Genomic DNA, 27,841 nt, shown 5'->3' with positions numbered 1-27,841 from the left:
GGTGATTCTAACAGATTTAACATCACAAACATGTGCTGCTTTAAAGAGAAACGCAAAAGTGTGCTTACTAATAGCTTTTTCAGGTCACCAAAAACTTGAAACTAGCCAAACAACCCTGGGACAGAGGGTTAAAACACACATGAATTTTGATTGCCTTTCGATCTACGATTTTACTCGTTTTGAAAAACACCATTCACACTCTAGTAAGAATACTGCCTTGATTTTCATTTCCAAGAATAAGGTCTTATGTTTAAAAAAAGAGGTCAGATATTGTACTTTAAAATATGTATCAAAAAAAGACAACTTTTGCACTATATTTGGTATTGAGAGTTTATTCCCACGACGTTTTTCTTCTCAATTCTACGCTTTACCAATACAATTATTACTCATACTTTAATTCGTAAGGTTATTTATTCTTTCACTACTTATCATTTAGTTTCACTTTTTGGAACGATTCATTTCTGTAGATACAAAAGGCAAACATAAACAACCGAACCGATCGAGCAGGAAGAAGTTTTCTATTGGAAAAGTGTTGATTCGGGACAGCCGTTTCGCAGAAATTTATATTATTTCTATCGTTCACTTTATCTTACGCAAAACACTTATAAAATCACAATCCAAACATTTGTTTGCCAATACCATGCCTTCTGCTTATTGAATAAAAATAAAAATAATAATAATGTATCATTATTGTTATCTACTATCATTAATCTTTGTCTTCATAGTTAATTTTCATTTACATTTAGCACATCATTTGAAACTCTTATGAATTCGTTCTACATCTCGTACCGAACAGAAGAAAACTCATTGCTAACAGTTTAAAGCTTTGAAAAAATATAGGAGATAGTGTTGTAACTGTTTAAAACACCTGAAACACATTACATTAACAGTAAATTCTCTTAATTCAAAACCGATTCCCTATGAAGACGCTTTCGTTCGATAAAATGACCCTATTAAAAATAATCTTTGAATTGCTTTTACTACACGACTGGTTTCAAGTTTAACATGGATGTGCTTTTTCTCCTTGGCAGAAAACAAATGCCTTTAGTCAGTATTTCTGTTGTACCGATAAAGCGGATTTGTCTCTTCTTCGATCGTTTTATCGACTACAGCGTTCAATTTTCTCTAGATTTGAATTCTTACTTTCTTTAATATCTTTGTTTCTTGGTCTGTGTGCCTTAGAAGTTGCTCCTCTTTTGTGCCACACTTTCACTCATTTTGTCCGTTCGATCTCGCGCGCTGCATAAAGTCTTACTTGATACCGGATGCATACCATTATCAATATATGTTACAGGAAATCTTCTATACAAAGAAAACAGCTTAAAAATGTACAGTAAAACGCAATTAAATAAAACTATCAAAATTAAATCAACATAAATACACAATTACAAGTCTTTTGTTCTTAGGACTTTACACATGCATTACTACTAGCACTATATACTTAAAATTGTTTAATTATTTTCACAGACAAAACGAACCTAGCTTCAAACTAGGAAACATGGTTCGCGTGTAATGTTAATCCCTATCGATTTGCATCAGAATTCTTGTTCTGTATGAGCAGGGTTGTTGCACAAGCGTTTTTTCCTTCTACTGATATAGTTTCCTCTCAACTAAACCGGCGGTTAGTGAGATGTTTTACGCAATAACCAACGGCTCATCATCGGAGAAGCTTCGCGGCACCTCCTGGTGCTCATGTTCATCGTCATCCAGACTATCACCAATGCGAGTGGCACCCGTCCGAGTGTCGTAATGTGAATTGGCAAAGCGGCTGAACGAGTTCTGCAAGCGCCGGTGCCTTTGCACAACGTACACTACCGTGAGCGCGAGTACTAATGCGATGATCGTAGGAATGACCCACAACCATGCATATGAAAAGGAAGACTCTTGCACTAGACCCTGGAAGCTTTGCTTAGAAAACGACTGAATCTCAACTATGTCGGAGAAAAAGCCCTGAAAATAAATCAAACACAAAATATAGAGTCAAACTTTGTTCCGAAATTCGCCAGCATCGCGCGGTTGCTTACATCTACTGTTTTGAGCCTTACGCCAACCGTAAAAAGACTGTTAGCTTTCAAACCAGCCAGTCGATCCGGATTTATTGAAATTGGTGGTTCTTTGGCTTCGATGACAATCAATGGTGGAATGGAGGTATTGACTCCTCTACCTTCGTATACAACCGCTTGATAGTTAAACCTAGAAGAAAGTCGCTCGATTAGTTTGTTTATTCTCACCATGGCACGAAAAATATCTTACTCAATTTCCTTGAAGTCATTGACCGGCTTCCAGTACACGACGTAAGTTCCATTAGCCTCGAGCAATACATCCAACCGTACCGGTGCCGGTAGAGGAGCGGAATAGGCAACCGTGCTCACGGTTTGGGCATTTGGTACATCGGTGGAAACACCTATTTCGTAGGCTGCTCCTCGCGGTATACTGCGGAATACGTGCACTAGCGTTTTGTTGGCTGACGATTTTATGTTCACCAGTGAGATTTTGTTTTTCGTCAACTCCCGCACGGAGATCTGCAAAAGGTAAAGCGTTGAGTTAAAAGTTTGGTTTTTAGAAGAAACTGCACAGGGATTTCTCGCAGTCAAGTTTTTTTACTTACAATGTAATTAGGATAGGACGATGACTCCAGCGAACAGCTATGCTTCCACTGAATAATCATTTCTGAGTACATCTGACTAGTTTCGCTAATATCAACTGTTAGTTCCTTTGGTGGCAATGTGTTGTTATAAGGCGTATCAAGTTTCAAGGGATTGCGCCCCAGTGGACCGGGTCCGATGGGACCAACGATGCCAACACTAACGACGTACGCTTCACAAGGTCGCAGTTTCGTCAATTTGTAACTAGTAGCAGTGGTATTAACTTTGGATGCTAGAATTAATAATAAATAGTAAAGTCATTGCGGGAGGACAAAATCAGTAGGAATACCTTCAAACAACTGGTCCATATTTGTTCCGTAGTAGATGCCGTAAATTAGTCTACCGAAACTGCCTTGAGGTTCATCCCATTCAATTAAGGAATAGTTTTGCGTCTGTTCCTTCAATCTAAATTGAACAGCAGGAAGTGGATCTCCACCAAACGAGACAATGGTAGTTTCATGGCGTCCAACGTACTGCTTTACGTAAGCCGCAACTTTAATAACGTACTGAGTACCGGGGACCATATTATCCAACGTAACCGTGGAATTCTTTGTCCAAATGGTATTCAACAGGGGATAAGATTGAGGTAGAATCGGCTGAATCATGTAACCATCAGCATGGTTTACCGGTTTCCATTCTAACGTGACTGATTTTTTCGTAATATTGACCACATCTATCTTGCTTATTTTCTCGATGTTTGATGTGCCGTCAAATTTGAGCTGAACCATGTTCGAAGAGATCGACTCGTGTTTCCCGTTGCGAGCCTTTACCCAAAACTCGTACACTATGTTTGGTTTAAATTCAGTTTCGATAATAACACTGGTTTCGGTCGCTCCGACTTTTACGTTCTGCGCAGGACCCACGTTCTTCGACTGCGACCGGTAGTTTATGGTGTATCCTTGCAATTGTCCGTTTACTTCCTTCGGAGCTTGCCACTTGACTTCGATTCGAGACCCGTTATTTTGAGTCACCGACACGTTTAGAGGAACACTCGGAACTGAAAATTGAGGGTATGTTTAGTGATTTATCTTATCAACGATTATAAATATTAACATCTGACTTACTTCCTTCGCTAGTAGCGATCTCATAATAAATGTATGGCGGAGTAATCTTGGTTTGGTTCTTCACGCGTACGTACGTAGTTACATTGTACAGTGTGTACGGTTTCAAATTTGTGAATCGATAGTCGGTTTGATTGATCCAGTTGCTTACATTTTTCCACTCGCCGTTATAGTAAATTGAGGGAAGATATTCGAAAGTGACCTCCCGCGGCAGGGGTATCCACCAAAAGATCAGAAAACTTGTGGAATTTAACGAACGCTCATCAACTCCAATTTGAGTAACCTGAAAATGACAGGTATATGGAATATAATTATTGTGTACAGCACAGTCTCAGAGCACTGAACAAACCTGGTAATGTTTGGTCTTCATTTTTTTACAGTTTTCCTCGTCAGTTCCGTCATAACAATCCGACTTTCCATCGCACAGAGCCATTAGAGCAAAACATGTATTATCACAAGTAAATACACCGGGATTGTTTGTGCAGTTATTGATAGACGGCCTGAAATGTATTATTTTATGAGTTTAAAATGAGCGCATCATTAATAAGAAATAGATTACTCACGTAGATGGTTTAAAGGTGCAATCTTCATCGCTTCCGTCGATGCAATCAACAACCTTGTTGCAATATTTATCCATCGGCAAGCACATACCATCGCTGCGACATTTAAAGTGTTTAATACTACACTGCTTCTGCGACGGACAGTTGTCTTCGTCCTCCCCCTTGGTGCAATCCTCATACCCGTCACAAACAAATCGTTTCGAAATGCATACCCCCGTATCACAACGGAACTCGTGTAAGCCGCAGCTTCGCTCCTTCTTCCGCGTTGGAGCCGGTTTCAGTGTCGTACTAGTCATCGGTCGCGTAGAGTTGCATCCTGCTTCATCCGACCCATCCCCACAGTCATTTACATCGTCGCACTTCCACCAATATGGCACACATTTATCATTGGCACATTTGAACATCCAATCATGGCAGGAATCACCCGGTAAGAAATTGATTCCGGGTTTCTTTGGCACCTCCGTCGATGCACTGCAGTTCTTCTCATCACTTCCATCCTTACAGTCCTTTTCTCCATCACATTGCCACGTTCTGTAAATGCAGCGCATGTCACTTTCACACATAAACATCCACACCTCACATTCCTTTTTAGCGCAGTTAAACTCATCCGAACCATCGTTGCAGTCGTGCTCGGTGTCGCAGCGCCACTGCTTCGGAATACAGGTGTTCGTTCCGTTACAACGAAATTCGTCCGGTTTGCATTCCACAACGATGGTACTATTTTTATGACATTGATTTTCATCGGTACCATCACGGCAATCATCTTCGCCGTCACACAACCAGCTTTTGTTAATGCAGCGTCCATTTCCGCAGGTATACTCGTCTGATTTGCAAGAGGCAGGCTTACAATTCTGTTCATCGGAACCGTCCAAACAATCACGATCGTAGTCGCAAACGAAATATTTCGGAACACATTGTTTGTCCGATTTGCAAGTAAACATATACGGTGGGCATGGTGGTTTATCAGCAGGGCAACCTTCTTCGTCCGATCGGTCGCCACAATCGTCGTCGCCATCACATTTATAAATCAACGGTACACAGATGCCGTTCTTACAATCGAAGAATTTCGATCCACAGGTACTTCCCGACCGTGCACAGGTATTGTTTGCGAAGGGTGTCACTCCACCTGGGCATAAGCACTGACCTTGAGCATTCTTCTCCATCCCATCCGGACACAGACAACTGTAAGCACCTTTCGGAGCACCAACACAAATGTGCGAACACTTATTTCCATCGGAACAGGCGTTTGAACCCTCCTGAACAGAATGACCGTATATCTTCAAATCCATTGAATTCATCATATCCTCCGCAATCACGTTAATCATTATGCCATGGTCCTTATCTGCAGTATACACCGAATTCATTTTCCAATCATCCCAGTACATGATATCTTTCAGAACAGCTACCGCAAAAGGATGCGCCACACGCGAGTCCTGTTGTAAGATCTTTATAAAGTTTTTGCCATTCAAATCGCTGCTTGCAATGTAGTCCTTACTCGCATCGACCCAATATAACCGTTCAGCAATATAATCGATGGTAACACCGTTAGGCCAAATCACATCCGGCTTTGTGAAAAGCACTTTCACATCCTGGCCGTCAAGATTCGCTCTGGAGACTGAAGGTCGCAGTGCATTCCAGTCAGTCCAGTACAAATACCCCTGAAGAGGATGTACTACGATACCACGGGGCTTATTTAAGTTGGGCGCATCGATTATGGTACGTCGCATGCGACCCAGATGACTTGCGGTAGTTTTAACAGCCTCGATCTTTAATCGCATTCCATCCACGAAGTATAGCATCTCAGATATCCAATCATAGGACATCCCTTCCACCGACGAGAGCCCACTGTCGATTAATAATTCCGGCGCTTGATCTCCATTCAAACACTGTCGTCCAATTACATCGGTCATTATGTCTGCCCAAAAGACGCAGTTGTGTTTCTTATCGAACTCGATGGCAATGACATTCTTAAGTCCAGTCACCGGGAACACATCTCGTGAATAATTATTATTCAGATTGATTCTCGAAATTTTATCTCTTTGCGCAATTACTAGAAAATCTTCAATTTCCTCCATAGGACAGGGAATCGATTGCGGTAAGAATTGCGAGGAATATCCATTTATACAAACATCACCCTCAATTTTACGATAGCCTTTGGTTCTGTTAAAATATTCGCCAGGCTTGCAGCTGGCTGGAATGGCATATGGGTCATAATTTGCTACCGTTTTATTTCTTATACAGGGACTGTTCATAAAACCACTGCGGCTGAATCCAAAATCACACTCGAAATCCCAGCTGTTACAGAAACATACTTGTTGCCTTATCGGTCGTTCGTAATCCAATCCATTGTAACAGTTGGCATGAGGTTTTCGTCGCTGGTAGGTATCTTGTAGCCCCAAAATACACGGCATAAATGGTTCGCTTGTGTTGGCCGCAGGAGCCCAGAATTTGTAATCGTCTTCCGTACAGTTTGAAGTGAATGCTTTTTTCAAATCCACCTTTATAATAAGCCATTTGTGCTCCTCCTGCTCCGATCCAAATAGTGTGAAAATAGTCGTATTAGTATCCGGTTCGGTCATTAAACCGTAAACTTTCAGATTAGTAGAGTGGAACGGTGTTGACATCCACTTTTCGCCTTCATCCGTTGAGTACAGAATTTCGTTCGTTTCTCCCTTGGATTTGAAGTATTTTACCGCCACCAGAATTCCACCGTGGTCACCCATATTGAAGAAATGATAATCCTTCAAAATTTGCTTCCATGTTAGTCCGGCATCGCGTGAAATGTAGACACCCGGATGACCTTTGAGCGATTTGCCCACAACTCCGGATGCCATAATAACGCCAGGTGCCGACTTGGAACTCATTATGCTCACCGATCTGAATTAAATCAATTTAGTTAATGAATTTCAGCTATAATTTAATAAAACAAAGCAGCTTTACCTTGTTACCGGGTACAGTGAACTGAATTTTTGCGACAAATGCAAGCTACAATCCTTCACACAGTTCTGAATTGGTTGACCGTCGTCGTCCGTCGTGGGAGCAGTGATTGGTTTCCACGAAGCACCATGATCAAACGTAATCAACGATACCAACGAGTCGGGAGAAATTGTCTCACCCAGCGGTATTCTATTGATTTTCGATGCAATATAGATTCCTCGTAATCCTTCCACTTTATATAGATCGGTAAAAGCTCCATCCGACGATTGACTGCAACGAATAATTTAAACATTTTAAAATAACATCACCAGCCTTAGAGTTCATGTTACTTACACCAACCAACTGGATCTCCAGTTCAGTTCCGGCATATAGGTGAAAACATTTTCCAAGCTGGGTACAAATTTGATTTCCGTCATATCCGCATTGCACTCCGACACGTAAAGATGGGAGATGCGTTCCGTGTGAACCACCGAAATCATAATACGTCTACCGTCCACGTCGGCCACATGGTAACCCTTCATGTCCAGCTCGGTTTGGAAATCGGCTTTCACGAATTTGCCTCGTTTGTAGCTGATCAACAGCTGCGTGTTGTTGGGCAGTCGCTGTGACGCAAACATAAAGTCCTTCTTGATGTGGAAATCTTCTACCTTCTCAATCAGAACGTTGAACTGGTTGATATTTTTACGCAGGTTGGACGCGTTGTAAAATATGACGGAGGATGTATCTGAAGTAAACATTTCGTCGTGTATTAGGATTATGATCAATATTTCAGGTATAATTTTTGCTTACTTGTTGGTTCCTTACGCTCTACGTAGAGGTGAATGGGTACTCCTTCTCCGGAGGACCATATGTAGGATTTTACATAACTCTGGAGAAGTGTGAAAGAAGCGCCAAAATCTGTGGTATAGTACAGCTAAAAGTAGAAGTAAAACACCGAGATTAAATCCAGCCAAGAGATTGACACTAAGTAGTTTTCGGGAATACAACGAACATAGTTTAGGGCGGCGTAAGATTCAGTTAAAGGAAATGAACTGTGGTTGATAATGCTTGAGCATGGTTTTCCGACGAAACTGACTAAACTATTTCGATCGACCAAATATATGATAGGAAGATGCTCCAGAGAAAACAACGTTTACCTCCCACAGACAGTGACTATTGACGGCGATGAACTGGAAGTGGTAGATGAATTCGTATACTTGGGATATCTGGTCACAGCCGACAATCATATGAGCAAGATTCAACGACGCATTCAAGCTGAAAGTCGAGCCTACTTTTCCCTCCGCAAGACGCTTCGATCAAAGAGCATGCACCGCCGCACAAAGCTGATGATATACAAAAACGATAATCAAGCCCGAAGCCCTCTACGGACTTGAGACAGCAACTCTACTCACAGAAGGCATACGTGCACTTGCCGTATTTGAATGAAAGGTGTTGCGTACTATTTTTGGCGGAGTACAAACGGATAGTGGAGAGTGGCGTAAGCCTATGAACCACGAATTGCAGGTACTACTTGGAGAGATTCCCATCGTACACCTGGCGAAAGTACGGAGACTACGGTGGGACACGTCGCAAGCATGCCGGATGACCGTGCGGTGCAATCCATTCTCTTCGAGAACTCCACCGGCACCAAGAATAGAGGGGTTTAGCGTGCTCTAGCGTGCCTCAACCAGGTTGAAGCCAATTTATGTATGACGAGACGCGCAACGAATTGGCGATGAGTAGTCCAGGACCGAGTACGGTGGGAAGAATTCTTGATGCGGCAAGTAGTAGACTAGTAGAAGTAAGAAGGTAAGTAAAAAAAGATTAGATACTTTTGCTGTATCCACGCCCAGAGGGTGTTTCAACTCAGAGTGTTAATAAGCAGCAGATAAGCAAAATCCAGTCAGAATCCAAAGGTGCAGGTACAACTGTGATGCGTCCGACCAAGGCGTGATACCAAGAAGCTAGAGCTGCCGAAAACACTTGTCCGCCGTAAGGAACGTGAGCACCTAATCGCGTCCTCGTACAAACAGAGGTTTGCTTCACTAAGCACAACACACTCAGAAGCGTCTATAAAACGATCAACAGGAACCGAACCGCCCTTATTCGTGTTATGTCATGGAGGGGTATCTGATTATTGACAGATCGGAGGTGACCAGGCGTTTGAAACAACATTGCAGTTTAAAGGTCAGTAACACAGAGTAGTCGATTGCAACAGAATAGAGCTACAGGATCATGGAAAGGTTGTAGATCCTCCAACTTTTGACGAAGTTAAAAAAACAGGAGAATGGCAAAGTTGTTGGAAAGGACGGATTCCCTGCTGAACTTTTGAAAGTCGGGAGTGAACGGCTGTATTGCGCAACTCATCGGTTTATATCAGTGTTGCGACGCCTGCACTTTTGTGGCCTAATTTTCTCACACGGGCGTTCTCGTGTGTAGGGGAAGGGCGGTAAAGACGAACACTGCGGGAAAGATGGACACTTGTCATATTTCATAAACAATCATTTTTTGAAGCAAATCAATGATGGGAAATGTTTCTATAGACTGAATGAACACTTTTGAATTAAACTGCCGATTTTTAGCAGCGCAGCTGTAAAATTTATAAGCAAAACAAAGAAAAAATGCGTAGATAAGTAAACCGATTTAATTTTGTGTATGAAGAAAATAGCTGGTAAAACGTTAAAAACCAATACATTCATGCTATATCGACGACTTTGCGTTAGCTTGATCCTTCACTAAATATCCATTGGAAGTCTTGTGAATTTCTGAATATTCAGTAAAAAGTTATTGAAGTTTGAAAAAATGATCGGGAAGGGGGTTTACCCAAACCAATTCTTTTATAAATACATGTTGAAATATGTTAATTATTACTGATAATTCGACGGCGCGTGATACTTTTTTGCGAGTGTCCGTCTTTGCCATATCAAGTGTCCGTCTTTCCCGACCATGCGCGGAAACTCTAATTTATACATAATGTTTATAATGTTTGAGAAAGTATAAATTTTGGAAGAAATCTTCTAGCACACGTTGTAACTATATTAGACTGAGACTTAAAGGTTCAGTTTGTATGTAAATTGCGATCAATACAGTTATATTTGAGTAGATATTGAGTCTTAACCTTAAGGTGTCCGTCTTTACCGCCCTTCCCCTACTGCGACGGGTTTTTGCGAGTGAGTATTTCGCTGTAAGCCACGGCCGTTGATTTCGCTCGTCATTGCAACGTCGCAGTTGACATTGTATCGTCCGTAGCCTTATCCGCGTGTGTAAGCGAATGCATAAGACGAAGAAAAAAATTAATTAAAATTTGCATCCATACACCCTAGTGGTCCGCTTGCGCTCGCGAGCTGTTGGCATTGACTTACCTCGTGAGCGGCCTGTGCAGAAAGACGCTCGCAAGTGTGTATGTACTAGAATGTATCATGCATAGCCCCAGCGGTTGTTTGTCGTCCGTTTTCGTCAGTGCAGTAAGCGTTGCTTCTCATACTCGCTCGCGTAAAAGTGGGCATCGTTTGCTTCTCGCTTCACAGATTAAATCCGTTACAGGAATCCTTTGTTGGTCAATACCAATGAATGTGCTTTTCGGTTGGAACGTAGCAAAATGGACCACGTGTACACAGACGGCTAACGAATATTTATTGAACATGGTGCTTCAATAACATTTTAGGGAGGGGGAGACGACACTTTGAAGCGAGTGAATTTCATTAGTTTGACGCAATTCTCATATTTCCAAATAGGTTAGATTTTTTATAGACGACTTAAATGAACGGAACATTCACGCCAGGACATCGAACGTGGCAGATTTGGTTGAAAGATCTCATATGTTTCAGAAGATCGTCCTCCATTACAGTCATAATGAAGAGTGATTACCTTAGAATCACTTAATGACAGATGGGGAAAAACTAGTGAAAAACACTTCAATTGTGTTTACAGAGTCGGCGTTTAACTTGGCAAACTCGTGCGATCGCACAGAGCATCGCGCTTCAGGGAGGCCTCGCGGTTGGTGATGGCTGGAGAAAACGTTAAAAATTGTAGTGGACAATCCCTGGTTGTATACAACACAATTTGCTGTCCTGAAATATATGCATTTCCATTATTTCCGTTCCTTTTTTATTTAAATGCAGAGTGTAAAGTGTTAAGAATAGATCAAAGAAATTAGGCCTTGTTGTTTTAGAAAGCATCGTTGCATAATTGCTAAACTTCTCGACTCTGCTTGCACGTTGATTCGAGCATTCAATCAAACGGGCACTTAGCTCTTTTTAGCCAAAGAAATACCAGATCAGGATAGTATTCATACCCATTTTCTTACAGAAAATGGACAGTGTAATTATTTCCGAGCCCATTAACATTTTTCGCACCGGTTTCACTTCGGGACAAATCCCGGAGAATTGTTGAAACCAATAAGTCTGACATCAACGCATCAAGTTGATGGAGAAAATCATGGATAACTGTATCCGCAATGAGTTTTTAAAAAACTCTCCGTTGCATGGAAATCAAATAGTGACGTTAGTCGAGAAATCGCTCAAATATGAAAAGATGGTATTTTTTGTTTTCCTTGATATTGAAGGCGCTTTCGATAACAGCTCTTCACTTTAATTATTACAACTGTTGTGTAATCATGTGTGGCTCTCTTTCAAAATTAAATTGACCGCTTTACAATGAGCTACATTCAAGAAATGTTTTCGAGCAAAGAAATCATAGCATCATTGGGAGAGACGTCGCTCATGATTTTGGCGATGAAAGGATGTCCACACACAAGGAGTTCCCTGCTTGTCGCTTTGGTCACTGGTGGCCGACGCATTTCTTCACAAGCTATCGCAAGTTGGTTATGAAACTATTACTTACGCCGCCAAAGGAAAGTTTGATGCAGTATAGCTAGGAGTTATCAACACCACCATGTTACACCACCAAAATAGTCGCTATTCCATTCACTAGGCGGAAAAAACAACCGCAAATCGTATATCAATGTATGAAAATCATCTTAAATATCTCTAAACAGAACCGAAGTCGTACACAAAGCTTGCTTGCTGATTACAGCGGGAATGGCCTCGTCGGGACTGCGTCGAGTAGCGGACTAAACTGGGTATCGGCTTGGCCAAAATGTTATGAACATCTTGGTAACTGACAGTAGTTTGCAAATTGGTACTTCGCATTCTTGGTTTGGCAATAACTTGAAAAAATATTAATTGTTATAACTTGTATTTGAATACTATCGAGGAATTTATATCTATGTCTGTGATCTGTGTGATCGTTTTGCTTGCTTACCTAGTTCACATGTATATTCATTAATTATTTATTAGACAAATCGACTACCTCAAACCTTTGTAGGGAAATGAGGTGGGTTCCATCATCATCATCATCATCATCATCATCATCTTCAGACGTGTCCTTCCCACTCTATGAATCCAAATCCCAAAAGGTCATTGATTTTATTTAACTTCATCAATGGGTTTGAGCAGTCCGTAAACCGTGTACAGAAATCGAGGCCTGTCCCAAAAGACGATCTTTAAGACTGATACAGTGGCGTTTTAAGTCAGTGCCCTTCTGGCATACAAAAAAGGTCTCGCTGTTTAATCTGCACAGGGGCTCGCACGCTGTAACGCCGGCTCTGTGTTTAATTAGTATTATCACGACTATAAAACGAGGAAACAGATGTTCATATATACTCTGTACAAATCGCAAGCAATAAAACTTGCGACAAATAAGTATAGAATAACAACAACTCAGTTAGATATTCAACACAAAATTCGACCAAGATGCTTCGCATTGAACCAGTCAATGTAGGACTAAAAGATCTAGTGATTTTTTTTGAAAATATATCATTATAGTAATAAATTAAACGTTACATAAATTCCGTTCAATTAGATTATGGAATTGATTGCTGGCGAAAATACTTGATGCACGTTTGTAATCGTGTGGAATAGTACATCATGTGTATCAAACTAAAAACTAATTTTAAAGTCACTTGAAAAGTTTACGGTTTGGCCAGGTCAGTAATGTTTACATCGTGGCAATGTGTGAGATCTTACCATTTCCACAGATTATTTGGCCAATTGTCAAAACGTAGACGAGAGAAAAAATTAATGCTACGTGTTTAAAAAATAACAACACCATACCACACGTTATCTAGCCAAGAGCGCAAAACTCTGCACACAACATTGCCGATAAATGATTAAATGATAATTTTATTCAAAAATCGATTTGAACTTTTCGGCAAAATAAAAGCAAAAAAAAACATTTTCCCTACCTTTCGCTCCGGATCCTTTTTATCGAGTATAAGAATCATCTTCGTGTCCGCCTCATAGAACGTAACGTCAGAAGGTGTAAAATTTAGCATTCGCACCGTAACGGAATTGCCGTAGTCTTCCGAAGTGAATATCGCCTTATTCCGTGGATCGGTGAACACAATCTGTAGAGCAGAGAGCGGAAAACATAAACAAAAACATTTTAAACTTGATTAGAACAACTTTAGTGATGAAAATTTTACGTACCGTGTTGAACTTGGGATGAGTGAAAAACTGCTCCACCGTTGAGTTCACAGCAGTTCCATTGATATTAAGCTCGAACATCTCCGTCTGATCGTCGAATGTGTCACCGTAATCCTTTGAAACGAATATCCTAGATGGTTGCGGGGGTGGCGCTTTTGCATCATTATCAGCTGGAGGCTCACGTGCCAAACAAATCATCACACTCGTTCCTTCGCCGAGCCAATGCACGATCAGCTGGGCATGTGAGTCATTTAATTTATTCACCTAGAAGTGTAAAAATAAGCAATGAGTTGGAAAAAAGGCAAAATGGAATATAATTTGAATATAGATGGATATAACACAAACACATTCATTTGCGACACTTTGTAGAAATTTTAATTTCGGAGACAATAAAATGTCAATTTTATTTGTACCAATAAAAACCATATGTCCATTATCTGTTAGCATTTCACGGTCAATGCGAATAAGACAGTAAAAAGAGCGTAAAAATAAAACGCCAAATAAAAAACCGCAAGGATACTCTCTGTAAGAAGAAGTTATACAATCGTGAATATGCGGCTACCTCTTTTTTACATGAGAGATGTCCCGTGGAAAATAAAAACGTGCAAACATATGTAGGTAGAATGTACTGCTATTCCGAGAGGCCGAAGAAGAAAACTATATAAAAACGTATAAAAAGGGGTTGACTATAATCGCGAGCGGAACAGGTTTTGTCATTGAAAAATATAACGGTGAGAGCGACAGCATAAAACGGCGATGAAGGAGGTTCAACGTAAACAAATAATAAACTGATGCGACTTGTTGCAGTTGTTTTTATTTATTGATTATCTGAGTGTATCGCTAACCTGTATTGCCGCTGCAATATAAAATGGGGCAAAATGAAATTGTGCAGTACATTATATACTACAGAAATCTAATGAAACGACAATGATGTTGATACGAACCAACGAATAGTTTGACATATTTTTCAATTCGCAGTTGGAAATAAGTGACCTTGTGAGGTTTTTCTGACATTCACGATTAGCATCGTGAGCCAAAAAGTGTAGTGAACAGCTGTCGTACCATTTATATCAAATTGAAAAAAAGCGTAAACGAAAATATCAGCATTGGCTATTTGTTTATTGTTTCGTATTATATAACTTTGTGCTCGGATAGAATTGATGTAACATGAAAATGGTTTCCGAATTTTGTTTAATAAAAACAACGGAAAACTGCTGTTACCTTGAAAAATTCTCTATGAAAATTTTAGCAGTAAGCCGAAATATAAATCAAGTGCCAATCGCAAAATCATCATTTGGTCTATAAACTTCTTTCGTTTGATGTCGAAAACCGGGTTTTGCCTTAAATACAAGTTATTTGCCATATCCAGGCAGAAAACAGTTCTAAGTGACTGTTTTCTCAGTAAGATCAGAATTGCAAAATTTATGCCGCAAAACTGCTGAAACTGTTAAAAACAGTGCAACCGATGCCGTCAAATAGTTTCAAGATTATTTTCCTCATAAAAGCCAGTCATATTTTTATATGGAACTTACTCTCAGTTAATTACCCGAAAAATATTAAACTTTCACCTTGCGTACCCACCGGATTGCCCACAATCCCTATTCGGTTTATATAGGGGACCAAGCTGCCAACAGTCTAAGTTAGTTAGATACTGATGAAGGTCTCACGTCGAGACCGAAATACGTATTTATCAATAAAACACAGTAGTAGAATTAAAGGATATAAATAACTTTTGTTTTTCTCCTTTTTTATCGTTTCAGGTATTCTACTAAGACGCTCATATAAACATTAGCAAAATTTTCTAATTACTAAAGATGTTACATTTTTCGAGTAACGTTATGTATTTTTAAATTATCTCACATCATTTTTAATAAAAATGCTTGTTAATGGTAATTAAACAAAATTCCTTGACAGTTCCTTATGACTTCTCTTCGAAGCTTTCAAGTAACGTGGACAATTATATATAAGTTTATTATTTTGATTTGAATTAATTGGAATTTCTTTGCATTTTCATAAAAAGAATTTGGTTCTGCTTGGATGCCTGGTTCAAGAATGATTTTTATTTTATGTATTTCTATTAGTTTTTTGAGAAAATTTACGACCACTGCTTTTTAAATATTGTTTTTGATCATAACCGTAAACATTATGCCTGTACACAAATTTGCATACGATTACTCGTACGATACCTAATTTGTACTACACCTAATTTTAAAAAATCCCCATCATTGCGACCGGTAAATAACATCCCCACTCGCTATCGCTTATTCAGCTAGCAAGGCATAATAATAAAAAAATGAAACACATCTTCAAACGCTGTTTGTTCAACACTATTTTTTTATCGGATTGATATGAGACAATGGGCAGTGTAAATTGTGGATAATAATATGTGCAAAGATTCATTATCTAACTACTAGCTTATCCAATCTTGCAGTTTAATGAGTTTATCGCCATGAAATAGACGGTGCATAATCTAATGGTTATCAATCAGTAGCGGTAGGAAAACTTTTTATAAAAATTTTCTGGCTCCCGTTCAATTTTTTATTTTTTTTTTCTTTTTTTTTTTAGTCAACACGACAATGAACAAAGTGATGTGCGTAGCTCTAGTTTCAGGGATACTTTCGAGTATTCTTTTAAATTGATGGACAGGCTGATGGATGCTCGTGTTTACTGTTCAATATCGTTTTAAAAGATGTGCTCCGAAGAACGGCGACAGAGACGTTAGTTTTACAAAAAATGTCAATATTTAGTTTGAATGTGTAATCATTCGACATTTGAGAGCGTTTAATGGCCAAAGATTTAAATGTGTCTCAAACATAGATCAGAAATAGCATCAGACATACATACAAAGCATACAGAAAGCAATGGGTTAACGAAGAAATAGAAGTAGACTAGTCGGTTTGTTTGTAAAAAAATCATCGGATCATGATCTTCGTAATATAAACACATACGACAGTCAACATGCACAATAGTACAATTACAAATGTAAAAAAAAACAAAAAAAACTGGCCGATGGTGTAATTGGAAACGCACTTGACGCGACATTGAGAGTTGTGGATTCAAGTCGCACCTTCCCAGTTCTTCCAATGTTTGTTCTTTAATAAAACACATTTACTCCCTCATATGAAGTACAAATGTATCATCTATGAGAGAGTCGTTGAAAGTTAAGTTGAAGTTGAACCAATAGTAGACTTCGTTGAACCGCATTGCCATAAAACGGATAGGATCATGTGGTCCGTATAGAGTAGTGAATTATTAGAACTCAACTTCTCCTCCCAGGCCATGTGGATCAGTTACTAAATAAGTTCCAGTAGTAAAACTTGCAGATTCATCATCTGTTCGGGGACTTTAAGGCGGCGTACAACTCAGTCAAATGAAATGCGCTTTGGCAATAATGCTAGAACATGGTTTTCCGACGAAACCAGTTACGCTAATTCGTGCGATGTTGGATTGGTTAAATGGGATGAGTGATGTGCCAGAACCGTAGAGTATTGGAAGAGGCCTTTGGGCTCTTTAAATGGAAAGCAGAGCAATTGGGATTACCATTAACCCCGCCAAAACGGAGTACATGTCTGCTGGCAGGGAATGTGGGAGTCCAAAGGTGTTGGGACCGAGCTGAAGTTGGATAAGGAACGACATGAAGCATATTTAGGTATATACCTTGGTACGCTCGGGACATGTGCAATGACGCAAGCCATGAAGTAAAACGATGAATTGCAGCTGCGAATCGGGCTTTTTACAGATTATCTAGCAGGCTGAAGTCGCGTAGCTTGCAAACTTGCACAAAACTTGCGCTCTATAGAACACTGATTTTACGGACATGAATCATGAGGGCTAAAGGAAGTTGATCGGCTGAGTGTCAGGGGTTTTGAGCGTGAAATTCTGCGATCTATATTTGGTGGCCAAATTGAAAATGTAATGTGGCGCAGACGCATGAACCACGTGCTGTATCAAGTATACAAATCTGCTGATATAGGGGAGGTAGTACAAAGTACCAGGCTGCGGTGGCTGGGCTCGTTTCGAGTGATTTTGGTTCGTTTCGACCGAACCAGAATCGCAATGTCACCCCAGGATGCCCGACGAAAAGTAACCAGCAGAGTACAAGGAAGAGGCCGTAGACATCGGGGCAGATCCCGCATCCTACGGGTGTGCGCTATGTTCGAGGGAATTGGATAACGACAGCCCAGGACTGACAGTATTGGTGGACCATAATTCGCTCGGTGCAGGATCGATAACAAACCGTCGCCTCTAAAGTGAAGTAAAGTATGCCGATTTTACGACATAGACAATCGAAAAACTTGAAACAATTATCAGATATGCCTGTGTCCGTCCATTTCGGATCTTTTTGTTTTTAAATATAATATAGAATACTTTGAAACGACGCTCTAGCAAGTCTTCAAGTTCGTACCTCTTTTAGGAATTTTTTGTATCTGGGTGTTACTATTTGAAAGTGAGCTTTCCCAATTAATTAATCTCAAAAATTAATCGGTTCTTAGCTCTAACTTTTCTAGTGAAATAACTGAAAACAAGTTCCATTACTTTATCCGTTGGGAACAGTTATTTATTTATTTTAAAATAAAAGCTTTCTAGCGTAAGGTTTATTCATTATAATAGAAACAAGCAACTTCTTACATTGCAAAAAGTTAATCCTAAGTTGCTAGCAGTTTATTCCATTAAAATTCTGATCTCGGAGCGCTTTGTTGTCCTTATCCCGCTCTAAATGAGAAATCTTATCTCTACGGTTATCGTGTATACGTATAAGACGACGAAGAATATGCAAGCACTGCAATATCAGTCCAATAGAATTAGGGTGCTAGAGTGACCGACAGGGTACGTCAGGTCATACAAAATCGATATCGGTGATTGAATCATACTCATTTATGGATTGACATACAACAAACAATTCGAATGTAAACGACCAATTTTAACCAAAGCAGTAGCAGTTTTGTCGTTTCTCTAGAGCCAGTTTCAGCTGTAGTATTTTTCTTATCTTGAAAGACTTCCTTTTTCAATAATACTTTTCAACCTTTTTTGTCAGATATCTAATAATCATTTGCCAAAAAATCTATCATTTTTTACCAGTTTTTACCATGTGACACACATATCTTCACAAAACGTTAATAAATGCTTCTCAAACTCTTCCGACATCTAAACCTGTTTCTAGATTTTTGAAGATTCGAAGTTGCGAATTGGGTAAGGGCAAAATAAAAATTTCTTGTGATGTTGGGACCTGTTCTCGCAATCACCCCAACTAAATTTTTTAGGTGAGAGCACAATTTGCGATTCTGAAAGTCACCTAGGTGACTCCAATCACCTGTACAAATAAGATGGGTACTATAAGGTGAGGTTGAGGATGACTGTAAGAATACGGCCCCTTGAGTGAAGTGAGGTGAGTGAGCTGATTGTGAGAATAGGGCCCGTTATTATAAGTAAATCTAGTTTAATGTAGTATAAACTCTAGACAAACTAATAGTATGTTCTCTTTTGATACTAAATTTGTGTAATCTTTTGTAAAGTGTCATATGTTGCAAAGAACGATTAATAGAATGTACGAACTCATTGAAATCAAATATTTTCAGAACACGCTTGCCTACTTATATCTACTTGTTTGTGGATTCAACGAATGTCTCCTTAATAATCAATTCTGTAGAATCGACAGCTTACATTCGCTATATGATAATAATTTATATCATTTTTCGAGGAAAGAGACTGACAAACAACAAATCATTGCTACGAAATATGCAAGACAATGCTGTAATTACCATCCAATAGCACCAAACACGGAGCAATATGAAGCAACAACATTCTTTCTTAACCAGCATTGCTGACTGGATTGGAAAACAGAGTACAAATTACGTTTCATTGTGATTCATATGCAACATGCACTCATTATAGAGCACAATTCTGTTTTTCCCAGATCTAAAATAATGTACAGCAAAAATGACCCTTATCGCACATGACACAACCTACGAGATACCGCTTTCAATCTGTGCGGACTTGGTCAATTTTCATCAATTCACAAGCTGCCTGGCTGCCTGCATTATCCCGCTTTACTTTGACGCTACTTTAGAAGCTGAAATGCCGGTTATAATTTTTCCATTTACGACGAGACATTCTTCATGTGTCACGAGCACGACCGACCGGCGAGAACAAACTTATCATTCTACGAGCGATCGTATATGAAGAAGAAGCACATCATGAATCAGGTATTATTTTCAACCGTCATTACAGCTTCCTTCGCTATGGACAGAAAGATTGTGAACACAAGCTGAGGCCTGAGGGACACTTTGCAATGTCAACCCAAATTGCATTATGGGCGGAGATGCATTTCAGAAGGCAAATGTGCACTGCAACAAAGGAAATATAAATACATGTATGCTTGAGATTATATGCGGGTAAAATAAAAGAAACAATTTCAGAACCACCCTGGATGAAGGTTGCGAATGAAATTTATACGGAGCGGCTGTCACCATCTGTGTCACTATGTAGTGTAGGTACTCTGCTTTGAAATTTAGACTGCTCAGAGCAAACATAAGGGAATGCGTACAGCTTTTCAAGAAAGGAAATAATCACCACTTTGAAACATGTAGACATGAAACGAACGGATACTGTTTATGGGTTACCCATCTTAAGTGTAGTGCCTGTTTTATTATGTAGGTGCAATGCTGCCCTTTCCCTCTTCGGTGTTGCATAATGCTAGAAGCAACCTTCTAGCTCCTCGACTCGAATGCTCAGAGCGCTGGTGGCACTGGTGAATTTTCTCTCAGCTCGGCATTTACTTGATTGTGAATTATGGTATGGTATATAAATAACTGATGCTGAAGAATGACACAACAAAGAGAAAACTGTGGAGTCAACTTTATGTCTCTTTCGCCGACCCACTAGGGATTTGAAATGTGGATTAGTTCTACATGAAAAGCGTATTTATCTGCCGTTTCGAATTATTTCCCTTTCTAAATAAAAAAAGATGCTACATAAAAATAGAACAAGTTCGAGTCTTCAACTTTGAGATTTAACTTGGGGCTGTGGGGTTTTCCTGGTTTAAAATATTTCTGTTTGCTTTCATTATTTTATTAGTCAATCGTTACAGGTAGTGCTTTCCACACAGCAAAATAAAAAACCAAACAAAAATAATCTCAAAAACTCACAGCTTCAAATGACAATGACCTCCGGGATTTGTGTTCTCGTTAAACCGAAACAAATATCGCCAAACGTATGCACACCATAGTCTCGGCGTTATCAACAAAAACAGAAATCGTGAAAGGATGCCGTCTTTGTTTTTGTTGATTTGAAAGAGCTACAAAGTGTTAGTCATCAAGTACAAAACCAGTACCTACGCGGTAGGTTGCGAATTGCGACTGTGAACAAAAATAGTAAACTGAAAACGGAAACCACAGCACACACAAAAAATATTGTATCAGTCTGTTTATTTCAACATTACGTTGTCGTACGACCAGACCACGATGAGTCAGATTAGAAACTTTCTACCGTATCAGGTTGATAACAATTTGATTAGCATTGCAAAGCAGAACCCAAATTGTGAGATAATTTCATTTCAACGATAACGTGTAGGTGGTAATCTAGCTGTTGATGGTATTTTGCCCCAAGAACTTTGAGCGTGCATAATATTTCGCCACTATTAGCTTTAAACACAACAGTTGCTATTTGATACCGCATTGCTTTCCCGAACCAGTAAAACTTCTACTGCCATTTTGTGTCATTAAAGTAGGTACTCCTACTCCACTGAGATAAATATCATGAACAAAAAAATTTTTTTTCGCTTTTGCACTTCGTCCATTCTTGGCATATGACCTTGTCATAAAAGCAAAACAACGCCGCTTAAAAGCACGAACAAGGCTAATTTCAGTTTCCCTTTTGTACATAGTGATGTTTCCCTTTTGTGTTGATGTGCTAAAAGGCCCGACTAAAATCCGGATATTTACATAAAACTTTTTTTTTTCAAAAAAAAAAAAATCAATCCAGGTCAAACAAACTGTGTATTTGTACCGTTTAGTTCAGTTTAATCCATTTGACACCCGTTTTTTCTGAACGAAAAATATTATACAAATAGGTAAACTCAAATTATGATGGTTAACAGCAAATCAACATCGAACGAAACATTCGAATGCGTTTTTCAGTGCATTGGCAAAGTAAATAATGGGTTCATTCACTATATACTTGTATCATCGATTATAGCTGCCAAAGTAGTTCAGAAAAGTCCATTTCGGTAGTCATAATCTCAGTGACAAACACAGCTTGCGCGATGGGGTTTCTTCGCCCTTCGGCTGTCAATCCCAAGCTGGCAGTAGCGATCGATGGAGGAAGCAAAAAACAGAAAACGGGGTGCAAACTTTTTTGCATATTTTAAAATATGGTAATCGAACTATCTTTGTATGGACACCATAAGACAGCAGAAAATTGAACAAACAAATGAACAATACAGCACCCACTAACATGTAGCGGATCGCAGAAGTGTCTAGAGATTTTAAGGCCAAGCTCTGTTTGCTTTTGCTAGTTTTAATCAGAATGGGGTTGTATATTGAGCTTAAGTTAGAAGGTCAGTTCACAGTCAATTACTTACTTTACTTTTTCGGCAACAATCCGATTATGGATTCAATGCCGAGTTTGGCCTTAACACTTAACACGCTGCTCAAGCATCCTCATGGATGGTAAATGGTTGAATAATGCGCTCCAGAACTACCACGAAGTTCCACAGCCTCTTATCCAGCAACTCCTATCTCTACCTCCTCGTGGTACCATCCGGGATACGTTCCTTAGTGGAAATCGGACAACCGGTGGAAGCTAGGGTCGTATGCGGACAAAGAAGGGGGCATTCATGCGAAGGCTGAGTGTAAACTCTCCGCCTGCAAGACGGTTCTTGTAGGAGGTATGGCTACTAAGAACCAAAGCAGAGGGTCCAAAGCCCCTAAAGGAGGATGGTTTTAATAGCTGTTAATCATGGCTATTATGTAAAAACGGATGATTTCTTACCGTGCATGCTCTCTCTGCCGAAAAACAAAGAAACGAATGAGGTGGAGAGGCGAATAGGGGAGGAACAGGACTTGAACGATGCGCTAACAGAGGTTCAGTCCTGATCCTCGTCTATCCTCAACACGCCGACTCTTTGTGAGTCGACAAACGAAGATGTGGCTCCAACTCTCTACTCAGTACTCACGGGTCGAGATTCACTCTGCCTAATCTCTGACTGTGTGCTGGAGGGTGGGATGAAATAAAAGGAGAGCCGAACAGTTATGCCCAGTAGGATGGCTGTACAATCGCTCAAACAATCTAATAATGTATAACGTCGAGTATGAGGTTACTCAAAAGTTGCTGAGTCTCAATAAGAGAGATTCCAGCATGCTTAATATATAAAATATATAACGTCGAAGACGAGAGTTACTCAAAAGTCGCTGAGTCTCAATAAGAGAGATCTCAGCAAGCTTACCGGTCATGCGACAGGACAGAGTAAATATCATCTACGGAATCTCGGTTTCGTGCAAGATGATATTTAACACCGGAACACTTGCTCTGCAATCAATCGTGGAGCACAAATAGTACGCAGACTGCAGTATCTCAAATTGGGGAGACCTGGTTGGCGTCGCCGATCAGGGTACTAGGTTCATAACCCTAGTCATCTCTGATTGGCACATGTCTTGCTCCAGCTACCAGCCTGTCACTTCCTCAATAAATGATAGGTAAGCTTGAAGCGTATAGTAAAATAATATAACGGGGCATACCACAATAGTTCAAAATACTGGACACAGTGGTAAGAGTACCAACAAAGGAGAGAAGCATCCTCATAGACTGCGTACATTCAACGGTTACGGCTACCGGGTATCTATAACGGGTATCGGAGTCGTCAGCTTCAATCCGGTTCTCCGTCGCTCTTCCAGCATCCCTCCTCGTGATTCAAGCGCATGCGCCATACTTCTTTGCCGTCAACAATTACTTGTAGGATCTTACACTTTACCCCCTAAAATAGATTTCTCTTCCCTGACGATTGTGCTGCAGTGCTCTATAGAGTTTACCATATAGCTAACGAAAACAACCGTTGCTTGGATCTCTGCTTCGTGAGCTCACAGAACAAGGCTCCATTCTTCGCAACAGCTTCAGCTTCGTGACGTTGTTCGTATGTCAGCGTGTGTTAGCCGCGTTTCTCGGCGCGGGTTTTCGAGGGAAGGCCCCGTTCCTATGTAATGGACTAATCTCAAGTTTTTAGTCTTGACCTTGAAAATGTGGTCATACAAATATATTAATATTTTTTGAAACGATGGTTCTACAATTGATGAAGGGACGGTAGGGGAAAGAAATGAAAATTTTTTTGGTGAAGGAGGGGAAGAGCGGAAAGGAAGGGGGGGGGTTATTGGTAGCTATGCTTGAGAAGTAGTCATTTTGACTCCTACCAGCGGCTAACACACGCTGACAGACGAACAACGTCACGTGCAGTACCTTGCAAGCCGTAAGGGCCGGCATAGTGTCGTCGTCCTGAACGTAAAAACTAGTTAGATTAAACTTCTCGCTCGGTGGTAATCTGCAATTGAAGTAGGAAACGGCACAATATGCGTCGATAGCCCAACCAAACGCGTCGCTATTCTTGAGAAGTGGATTTTGCGGTCTCCTTTTGTCCAGCGCCTCTATGGTTCAAAGGTACAAGTACCAGCGAACCACACGCCCTGGCGGGTGTTGTGGGTTCGAATCCGGTTATAATCTCAGATTATAGCTTGGTTCGACCCATGCACCTTCCAGCATTGGACAAAAGGTAGGAGTCAAGATGACTACTTGTCAAGCAATACCCCGAAGTCTACTGCCATCTCCTGGCTGATGAAAATAGTTTTGGCTACTCTTTTGTCGGGCATTCTAGCCACGTGCCCAGCCCACTTCAGCCTACCACATTGTACTACCTTCACTATATCCGCATCAGTGCTCGAAACAATTGGTAGCTCTGCATGAAAGCGAATATCAAACGCATTCAGCGCATACAGTTTTACCCCTGGTAGTATTCTTTCATCTGTCAACCCATGCACATGTTACTGAATTGCTGACAGTATTACTTTTTCTCAGTTTTCTATTCTTCGAAACGATTCATTAATGAATTGCAGTGCTGAATGATTCCTCGACCAACGTATCAGTCAATTTTCTAGCTCTTGACTGAGAACTCAAAGTTTAATTTTTTAAACGGCCTGTTTTTTAAAATCAACCAAAACCTGGCTGAAGGAAATTAATTAAAACTTCAGAGCAATATTTCAGAGCAAACAATAAACGTACTGTAATTTGATGTGCCATTGTCGACAGTTCAAAATGAATGAATGATTAACATTTGATTTTATTCACTACTAGCTGACCCGACAAACTTCGTATTGCCACAAATTAACCTGTGTTGTACATAAATCATGAATCTCGGATGATCTTTGTCACAATCTCGAGTTTTGCAAGCCCCCCCAGTGGGCGGCGCTATAGATAGTTTTTGTGGTCTTGTATTGACTAATGTTGTATGGAAGAGTCTCGAATTTCTCGAGTTCGATTAGTTTTTGAGTTTCGCAAAAATTTCTGTTTTATTTGCATGAGAGTCCATATCCCCCTACCACAGGGGTGAGAGGTCTCTAACTATCGTAAAATAAATTCAAGACTCCAAAATCTCCCACATGCCCAATTTGGTTCCATTTGATTGATTAGTTCTCGAGATAAGAGGAAATTTGCATTTCATTTGTATGGAAGCCCTCCCTCTTAAAGGGGACATGGGCCATAACTCGCTTTCTAAAGAAGAGGGGGGTCTCAATTCACCACAGAAAAAAATCTTGCGTCCAAAACCACTTACATGTCAAATTCGATTCCATTTGCTTGATTAGTTCTCGAGTTATGAGGAAATTTGTTTTTCATTTGTATAGGAGCCCCCCCCCCCCTCTTAAAGTGGGGAAATCCATAGAAAATATACCATAGAAAATATTCTTGCCTACAAAAACACCCACATGATAAATTTGGTTCCATTTGCTTGATTAGTTCTAGAGCTATGAGGAAATTTGTATTTCGTTTGTATGAGAGCCCCCCCTCTTAAAAAGGTAAGGGGTCCTAATTCATCATAGAAAAAATGGTTGCCTCCAAAAACACCCACATGCCAAATATGGTTCCATTTGCTTGATTAGCTCTCGAATTATGAGGAAATTTGTATTTCATTTGTGTAGAAGCACCCCCTCTTAAAGTTGGGAGGGGTCCTAATTCACCATAGAAAATATTTTTGCCTCCAGAAACCTCCACATGCCAAATTTGGTTCTATTTGCTTGATTAGTTCTCGAGTTATGAGGAAATTTGAATTTCATTGGTATAGGAGCCCCCCCCTCTTAAAGTGGGGAGGGGTTCTAATTCACCATAGAAAATATTCATGCCCTAGAAAACATTCACATGCCAAATTTGGTTCCATTTGCTTGATTAATTCTCGAGTTATGAGGAAATTTGCATTTCATCTGTATAGGAGCCCCCCTTCCTAAAGTGGGGAGGGGTCCCAATTCGTCATAGAAAAAAATTTTGTCTTCAAAAACACCCACGTGCCAAATTTTGTTCCATTTGCTTGATTAGTTCTCGAGTTATGAGGAAATTTGTATTTCATTTGTATAAGAGCCCCCCCTCCTAAAGTGAGGAGGGGTCCCAGTTCATCATAGAAAAAAATTTTGTCTCCAAAAACACCCACGTGCCAAATTTTGTTCCATTTGCTTGATTAGTTCTCGAGTTATGAGGAAATTTGTGTTTAGTTTGTATAGGAGCCCCCCTCTTAAAGTTGGGAGGGGTCCTTATTTACCATAGAAAATATTCTTGCCCTCGAAAACTTTCACATGCCAAATTTTGTTCCATTTGCTTGATTAGTTCTACAGTTATGAGGAAATTTGTATTTCATGTGTATAGGATCCCCCCTCCTAAAACGGGGAGGGGTCCCAATTCATCATAGAAAAAATTTTTGTCTCCAAAAACACCCACATGCCAAATTTGGTTCCATTTGCTTAATTACTTCTCGAGTTATGAGGAAAATTGTGTTTCTTTGGTACAGGAGCCCCCCCTCTTAAAGTGGGTAGGGGTCCTAATTTACTATAGAAAATATTCTTGCCCTCGAAAACCTACACATGCCAAATTTGGTTCCATTTGCTTGATTAGTTCTCGAGTTATGAGGAAATTTGTATGGAAGCCCCCCCCCCCCCTTTTAAAGAGGAGAGGAGTTATAATTCCCCTTATAAAGAGGGGAGGGGTCTCAATTTACCATAGAATAAATTCTTGTCACCGATAACACCCACATGCCAAATTTTGTTCTATTTGCTTGATTAGTTGTCGAGTTATGCAGAAATTTGTGTTTCATTTGTATGGGAGCCCCCCCTCTTAGTGGGGGGAGGGGTTTCTAACCATCACTAAAACCTTTCCTGGACCCAAAAAACCTCTACATGCATATTTTCATGCCGATTGGTTCAGTAGTTTTCGATTCTATAAGGAACATACGGACAGACAGACAGACAGACAGACAGACAGACAGACAGACAGAAATCCTTCTTTATAGGTATAGATTATCGAGGATGAATGAATGTAAAGAACAATACGAACATAAACGCAAGTAATTCGCTCGAATGGTGTTATTTTTAGGTTAACAATGCTGAGTTCATTTCATCTGTATGAGCAGCATGTTGAGAATGAGCAACATATTGCTTCAATTCAGCGATATTGTTCATTCAGAGATTTCGAAGCACTGATCCGCATATTTGTATACTTGATATAGCTCGTGGCTCATGCGTCTACACTTCACTCTGTTTTCCATTTTGCCACCAAGTATAGATCGCAGAGTTTTACGCTCAAAAACCCCAAGCACTCGTCGATCAGCATTCATGATTCATGTCCGTAAAGGGCCACCGGGAGGATTAGTGTTCTACGGAGCGCAAGTTTTGTGCAAATTTGCAAACTACGAGATTTCAGCTGGCTACACAATCCATAGAAAGCCAGATTTGCAGCTACAATTTGTCGCATACAACCTACAATCAACCGCTAAGAGAGATATTAGAGATAATTTTAATTCATTTTAACGTCGTCAGCGTAGAACGGGTGACATCCAGGAGATCATAAAAATGAAGCTGCTTTACGAATCGTAAAATGTTTGCGAGTCAAAGCGGGATTTAGGATAACTATTTCTGGCTGGACAATGGTTACCA

General features: G+C 40.0%; 1 protein-coding gene across 2 annotated transcripts in view; it reads right to left on the bottom strand.

The window, feature by feature from the left end:
• Nucleotides 1-314: 314 nt before the first annotated feature.
• LOC128733782 (sortilin-related receptor-like) overlaps nucleotides 315-27,841 on the bottom strand; it is a 34,826-nt gene continuing 7,299 nt past the window's right edge. For both annotated transcript variants that reach the window (XM_053827575.1, XM_053827574.1), the window contains exons 3-15: nucleotides 13,671-13,931; nucleotides 13,427-13,588; nucleotides 7,993-8,116; nucleotides 7,537-7,927; nucleotides 7,207-7,473; nucleotides 4,270-7,143; nucleotides 4,056-4,206; nucleotides 3,710-3,989; nucleotides 2,935-3,642; nucleotides 2,609-2,877; nucleotides 2,254-2,522; nucleotides 2,025-2,193; nucleotides 315-1,950 (exon numbers count right to left, since the gene is read on the bottom strand). In XM_053827575.1, the coding sequence (XP_053683550.1) occupies nucleotides 1,636-1,950; nucleotides 2,025-2,193; nucleotides 2,254-2,522; nucleotides 2,609-2,877; nucleotides 2,935-3,642; nucleotides 3,710-3,989; nucleotides 4,056-4,206; nucleotides 4,270-7,143; nucleotides 7,207-7,473; nucleotides 7,537-7,927; nucleotides 7,993-8,116; nucleotides 13,427-13,588; nucleotides 13,671-13,931 (6,240 nt within the window). In that variant the 3' untranslated portion in view covers nucleotides 315-1,635. The remainder of the gene's footprint in view (nucleotides 1,951-2,024; nucleotides 2,194-2,253; nucleotides 2,523-2,608; nucleotides 2,878-2,934; nucleotides 3,643-3,709; nucleotides 3,990-4,055; nucleotides 4,207-4,269; nucleotides 7,144-7,206; nucleotides 7,474-7,536; nucleotides 7,928-7,992; nucleotides 8,117-13,426; nucleotides 13,589-13,670; nucleotides 13,932-27,841) is intronic.

The sequence above is a fragment of the Sabethes cyaneus genome, chromosome 2 (genome assembly GCF_943734655.1).
Source record: "Sabethes cyaneus chromosome 2, idSabCyanKW18_F2, whole genome shotgun sequence".
In the NCBI taxonomy this organism is placed as follows: Eukaryota; Metazoa; Arthropoda; class Insecta; order Diptera; family Culicidae; genus Sabethes; species Sabethes cyaneus.
Note: the sequence above shows the minus strand (reverse complement) of the source record. Positions and strands in the feature narration are given on the sequence as shown.